A 5,997-nucleotide genomic window follows, 5' to 3' on the forward strand; every position below is an offset into this window, starting at 1 on the left:
CTTCTCCTCTATCATCTCCATCTCAAAGTCCACCTCACTCTCACTCTCACTCTCTCCTACACACACACACACACACACACACACAGTGCTCTGACAACCAAGAAATGATCTTTTCTCTGTCTTAAACTCAAAACGTTAATCACTCCAAAAAAAAGAACAACATATCAATCCCATATAATGGCTTCAATCAAGCCATCTTCTCGCTATGCCGATGCCACTTTTTCTTCCATAGATTCTTCCCCCTCTTCCTCTACCGATCTAACTCCTCAAACCCACAACCACCGCAATCACCACCCCTCTAATATCTCCTCACGCGCTGTCACGCGCCCTCAAGCTCCATCCACTACGCGCCACAATTTAGGCTCTTTAGTCAAGAAATTCGTGGAGCACAAATCCGGGTCATCATCTTCTAAATTAAATCAGAAAGGAGAATTAAAACTGGCGGATTTTGTAGCAGAAGATTTGAAGAAGACGGCGAAAAGGGGTACTGGTTTGAGTGCTTTGCATAAGAAATTATTTAAAGGAGTGAAAAGAGAAGAAGGTAGTGAGAAGAAAAAGGCGTTGATTGAAGTCAAAGGGAATACTAGGACTTTAGCTATGGTGCTTAGAAGTGAGAGGGAGCTGTTGAGTATGAATAAGGAGCAGGAGAATCAGATTGTTGAGCTTAAATTGATGCTTGAGGAGAAAAACATAGAGGTATGTTCTTAAATTGTGTAATTTGCTTAATGCTAGAATTCCATTAGAATCCACTTTAGTCTTAATTTTTCCCTAAAAATTGATTTCTTTTTGCTCAAGAATAGTGATAAGTGTTTTAAATGAGGGTGGTGTTTGGCCCCAACTCGAAGGAGAGCCTTGAAGTAATTGGTAAAGTTGTTGTCATGTTACCTGAGGTCACGGGTTCAAGCCGTTTAAATAGCCTCTTGCAGAAATGCAAGTTAAGGCTACCTACAATAGACCCTTATGGTCTAGTCCTTCCTCAGACCCGCGCATATCGAGAGCTTAGCGTATCGAGCTGACTTTTGTTTGGCCCCAACTCACGAGCACCTTGACTATTCCATGTGGTACTCCTACTGAATTTTTACGGGACGTTCACATGTTTTACATTAATAATTGGATGTTAACTTGCAGTGAAATAATTTGACCAACAATGTGGGGTTTTATTAAAAGTTGCATCTTTTTAGATTATGTAGGGATTAAATGTGAGGAAACTCTCAAAAAGTAGTATTAGGTGATAGGTTATAAGGATAATTAGCACATGTGCAGATCTTTTGGTTCTTTAGTGAAAGGAATTTGGTGTTAGAACAATTGGTTTGATAACTAGCTTTCTTTTAGTGTATGCTTCTGCTAAAATGGTATTGATGTCTTTGGTTGTTGTAGTTGTTAATTGCATACTGTGGGAATTTAGAAATGCTCTTATTGAAGATGGAACATTAGTTGTCAAAAATGTGGGGGTGGATGACATTACAATACATGACATAGAGGGGCGGGCCCATTACTCACCTCGTTTCAGATCGTGCGCCACTGACCCTTAGCGATTTTTCTCGGTTATAAGAAAAATATTATGGCACATTGTTTATAGATGTGGAGTTGCAAGCTGCATATCTAATTGAATATGCCTATATATGTTAGCATTAGATGGAAGGGGAGCTTTAGCGTAACTGGTAAAGTTGTTGCCATGTGACCAGGAGGTCACGGGTTCGAGCTGTGGAAACAACCTCTTGCAGAAATGTAGGGTAAGGTTGCGTACAATAGACCCTTGTGGTCTGACCCTTCCCAGACCCCGCGTATCGCGGGAGCTTTGTGCACCGGGCCGCCCTTTTTTTAATGTTAGTATTAGATTACAGGATCCAACAACCATGATTGGCTTTTTATTTATCTGTTTCTTTTGTTTTTCTTGTATGAGTCTTGGAGTTGAACTAGAAAGAAAAGACAATTAAAAATTGTGTCCCTTTCATCTCCAACAACTGGAAATTGGAAGGTGGATTTAATATCTTGTTGCCGCATTATGACTTGAAGATTATATAGTTCTGTGATCTCATTTTCTAGTTTATTTACAAATGATAACAGGTTGAGAAGTTAAAGGATTTGTGTTTGAAGCAGAGGGAAGAGATAAAGTCACTGAAAAACTCCATATTATTCCCAGATGTTATGAATTCTCAACTTCAGGAAGTTTTGGAAAAGCAAGGCTCAGAACTCAAGCAGGCAAAGCAGCTTATACCAAATCTCCAAAGGCAGGTCACTTCTCTTACAGGCCAACTACAGTGCCTTGCTGTTGATCTTGCCGAGGTAACCTTCAGCTTAAGATGATCACAGACTTTTTACACTGCTTAACCACAAAGGCAAATTAGCAAAATTCGCTATGATGTGAAAATTTAGGTGTACTAGTGTGCATAGTCAGCAATTAAAGTTCAATACTGCTATATTACTGTTCTTTATTGAGCCGAGGGTCTATCAGAAACAACCTCTCTACCTTCCCAGGATAGGGGTCTCTACCTTCCCAGGATAGGGGTAAGGTCTGCGTACATACTACCCTCGCCAGACCCCTTTGTGGGATTCAACTGGGTTGTTGTTGTTCTACTGCTGTATTACTGATTGGAGAAATTTTTTATATACGAACCTTGTTAAAATGTTTTTCCACGTTCCTCCTTTTGCATTGGTTAAACGTCTAGTAGGTATGCAGATTTTTTTTCCACCACAGTATTAGATGGAAGTCAAATAACACTTCAATCTCTTAATGTGGTCAAGCTATGTTCTTTACAACTAGACTGAGGAATTATTTACATCATTGATGAGTTCAAATCATCATATTGCTTATTTATCCATTTTGTTTGGAGGTAACAAAGGCGTCATATCCTGTCGAATCCATTTCTGCAAATGACTGATTTATATATTTCATACAGGTTAAGGCAGATAAGTACTCTATAAGAGGGTGTTATGATTCTCTTAGTAGCTCCCCAAGGACACCAGATTACGATCAAGAACAAGCAGCGTATTCTCTGGTTAGTAAGTTTTAACGATAAGCTGATCTAGAAAATGTGAAACAAAGATGGTGGCAAACGAACAATAATGATATCTTGCATAATAATTGGACATACACTACAATGTTTCTGCTCCAAGTTAGGATTTTATGTTTCAAGCTTAAGCTTCAGAGAGAGAGTTAACTAAGTTTTTCTTCCTCTAGGAATTCAGTTCTGAACCCACAATTCCCGGAAGTCCAGATGACATGCTTCTCAAGGACTTAAATCCGTGCTTAACACCTTATTCTACCAAGACGAAGTCCAAGGTAAGTGTCTCATGATCCAAAGAAAGCCGCATGAATTGGTGTGTACTATTTGAAGCTTCGACGAGTACCCCCTTAGTATTAATAATTTGATTAAGTAACAACAACAATAAACCTAGTGTAATCCTCCAGGTGGGGTCTAGGGAGGGTTATGTGTACGCAGACCTTACCCCTATCTTATGAAGGCAGAGAGATTGTTTCCAATAGACAATAATAATAATCTGATTAAGTACCTCTATTAATGTGGTTTTTTCTTGTGTCCAAAAGGGAACCTTTCAAAGTTATAGCTTCATTCGATATATATTGCATACATGTCAACCACCAAGGTTAAAAATCCTGAATCTGCAGTCCTTTGAAGTTTGAAGTATGATTTCGAAACATGTTCAGTTCTTGCCAAGATGAACTGTATTTTGACATCTCAATGTGATTTTCTTTTAGGAATTTGAGTTCAATTCTCCAGATGATAAGAACTTGCTTAAAAACAATATACAAGTGTACTATGAGACTAGCTACAGCTACAATTCTGGTGCAAGCAAAGTATCGAAAAGTTCAGAGTGTTGTCAACGTTCAAAGGAAGCGAAAAGTTCAGTTCGTGCAGCTCGCAGATCTGATGAAAGTAAATACACATACAGAAAGCAGATCCATAATAAGTTCTAAGTTATCCTTTATCCTCAAGATGCTTCTAAGGCTCAAATTATTATTGGTGAATGCCTAGTAGCAGAGCCAACAGGTACTCAACTTCCAATATTATGTAGAAAACAATCCTCTTAAGCTTACCCCCCCCCCCCCCCAAACCCCACCTTTCTGAATGTAGAACAAGTTTCTAGTCAGCATTCATTTTGTTTGTATGGTATAAGACATGCAGGCAAGAGATAGAAAGTACAATAATAACTACACCGTAGTCTCAAACAAGAGCTAGAAAGTGATCACATTTATTTAAATTTCGTCATTCTTTTTTCTTTTTTCTTTTTTGTTTCAATCCTCAGTATTATTTAATTATGGTTAAGTGACAAATGTTTATGTGCAGGACACTTGTATTTATTCATTTGATGCAAGATTGGTAAGCAAGTTTTTTCGCATTTTTATGCTGAAAGCTCTGCAAATAAGTGAAGTAAGAGAGAATGGATACAATAGGTAGTGAGTGCTACACCATGCAAGAGAGTTTTCACAAACTTATTTGGATGTTCTTTGGTCGAAAATGTCAGTAAAGATTAATAAAAAGCTTAGTTTCTCTAATAGGCTCATAAAGTTTCTGAATTCAGTTGTTATCTTCTTTTTCCTTTCCCTGGAAATATTTAAAGCATCCATCTATCTTGGTAGCAATCCACCATTAAGTGCCATTCTCACAACCTGAAAAATAACTGTCACATTTCCAAATGGAAAAAACAAAAAAATCATCCCATCAATCTAAAGAAATAATTAACATTTCCATCTAATATTTAGGGGTTGATTTCCACCATTATGATCTGTAGCACTAACTTAATTATGAAGAAAAGAATTAAGGGTCATATTGAGTTGCACAGTAAAGGCGAGTCTTGGATCAACAATAAATTTGTCTCCGTGTTATCTATAAGTTACAAGTTCTAGCCGTAGAAGCAGCCACTAATGCTTGCATTAGTGTAAGCTGTTTACGTCACACCCTTGTGTGCGGCCCTTTTCCGGACCCTATATGAATGCAGAATACTTTATGCATTAGCTGCACTTTATAGAGTTGTATGGTGTTAAAAAAAAAGGCAGCCCGATGCACTAAGCTTCCGCTATGCGCGCGTGGGGGTCTAGGGAAGGGCCGGACCACAAAGGTCTATTGTACACAACTTTATCCTACATTTGTGCAAGAGGCTACACCAAGGTTCCCTACTAATAAATAGAAAAAGGTTGAGATATTAGGAGAGCTTACAAGATCCAAGGAACAAAACAGCAAAGAGGACAAGAAAAACATGAATTGGCTCCAATCCTCCTTTCTTGTCTCTATCAAGATGCAATATTCCCCTCTTTGTTATAATCTTCTCAAACTTAGCCACTTTCCTCTCTGCAACTCTTTTGGAAGTTGTCTACAAAATTTCAGAAAAATATCACTTTTATTACCATAAATTATTTCTTCAAAACATCGGCTTTTGCACTGTTTCTTTTGTTACATATTTGTTAAATTCTTTTTCAAACTATGTCATAATTGTAATTAAAATCCTATTATGAAGACACTTATTTATTTATTTATCATGTGCAGCCTGTTTTCTTTTAAATTAAAATCTGTTTGGTATTATTACATTAAAGAAAACATTAATAAAATTACATATATCAACTGCATAATACTTAGAGATAATCAAACATGCAGCTCCATAAAATAACACACGATCAAGAAGGAAGATACTCTTACCATTGATATGTTGTTCCTTACGTTGATTTGGTTGTACTTGCAGTATTTATGCACGTCGTATATTAATTTGAATGTGGTAATGAAGGAGGAAGGTGCTTTTAACATTGCAGTATTATTTTATTTAATGTGATAGTAAAATAGTACTACTAATTTTTATTTTTTTATTTTTATGCTTCGACATCAAACGTTGGAAGAGTAAAGAAAAACATAAGACTTGTCAGCAAAAAAGTGATTTTCTCTTTTGTTTTGCTTTGACATAGAAATAAACAATTGTAGAAAAGTGAAAAGCATTCATTGCTTACAAAACATTCATTGCTACTTACTCAATTTTTTTTTTGAGTAT

At 36.9% G+C, this 5,997-nt stretch overlaps 2 protein-coding genes across 4 annotated transcripts; one reads left to right on the top strand and one right to left on the bottom strand.

Moving 5' to 3' along the window:
• Positions 1-4,441, top strand: LOC107784122 (uncharacterized). 2 transcript variants are annotated; one of them, XR_001647631.2, is made up of 6 exons: positions 1-696; positions 2,068-2,286; positions 2,901-2,999; positions 3,182-3,283; positions 3,719-4,010; positions 4,308-4,441. XR_001647631.2 is itself a non-coding variant. In XM_016605192.2 (5 exons), exons 1-5 carry the CDS (start codon positions 178-180, stop codon positions 3,935-3,937), a joined length of 1,158 nt encoding a protein of 385 aa, XP_016460678.1. In that variant the 5' UTR covers positions 1-177; the 3' UTR covers positions 3,938-4,282. The 2 variants fall into 2 exon arrangements, 1 of the variants encoding a protein (XP_016460678.1); XM_016605192.2 differs by lacking the exon at positions 4,308-4,441 and having other exon boundaries at positions 3,719-4,282.
• A 49-nt stretch (positions 4,442-4,490) lies between these two features.
• Positions 4,491-5,768, bottom strand: LOC142177637 (uncharacterized). Of its 2 annotated transcripts, none has more exons than XM_075246915.1 (3): positions 5,655-5,768; positions 5,178-5,331; positions 4,491-4,630 (listed from the first exon to the last, which is right to left on the bottom strand). In XM_075246915.1, the coding sequence occupies exons 1-3, from the start codon at positions 5,757-5,759 to the stop codon at positions 4,611-4,613; spliced, it is 279 nt and encodes a 92-aa protein (XP_075103016.1). In that variant the 5' UTR covers positions 5,760-5,768; the 3' UTR covers positions 4,491-4,610. The 2 variants fall into 2 exon arrangements, with proteins under 2 accessions (XP_075103016.1, XP_075103015.1); XM_075246914.1 differs by having other exon boundaries at positions 4,511-4,641.
• Between the last annotated feature and the right edge of the window lie 229 nt (positions 5,769-5,997).

Source organism: Nicotiana tabacum, chromosome 23 (genome assembly GCF_000715075.1).
Source record: "Nicotiana tabacum cultivar K326 chromosome 23, ASM71507v2, whole genome shotgun sequence".
Lineage (NCBI taxonomy): Eukaryota > Viridiplantae > Streptophyta > Magnoliopsida > Solanales > Solanaceae > Nicotiana > Nicotiana tabacum.

Bases quoted from the DNA above. Each gene is read 5' to 3' on its own strand.
- LOC142177637 (XM_075246914.1), bottom strand. From the start codon at position 5,759: ATGTTAAAAGCACCTTCCTCCTTCATTACCACATTCAAATTAATATAC. The intron at 5,332-5,654 runs GTAAGAGTATCT...GAAATTTTGTAG, and splicing joins TAAGGAACAACATATCAATG to ACAACTTCCAAAAGAGTTGC. The intron at 4,642-5,177 runs GTAAGCTCTCCT...GAAATGTGACAG, and splicing joins TGTTTTGTTCCTTGGATCTT to TTATTTTTCAGGTTGTGAGA.
- LOC107784122 (XM_016605192.2), top strand. From the start codon at position 178: ATGGCTTCAATCAAGCCATCTTCTCGCTATGCCGATGCCACTTTTTCT. The intron at 2,287-2,900 runs GTAACCTTCAGC...TATTTCATACAG, and splicing joins TTGCTGTTGATCTTGCCGAG to GTTAAGGCAGATAAGTACTC. The intron at 3,000-3,181 runs GTTAGTAAGTTT...TTCTTCCTCTAG, and splicing joins AACAAGCAGCGTATTCTCTG to GAATTCAGTTCTGAACCCAC.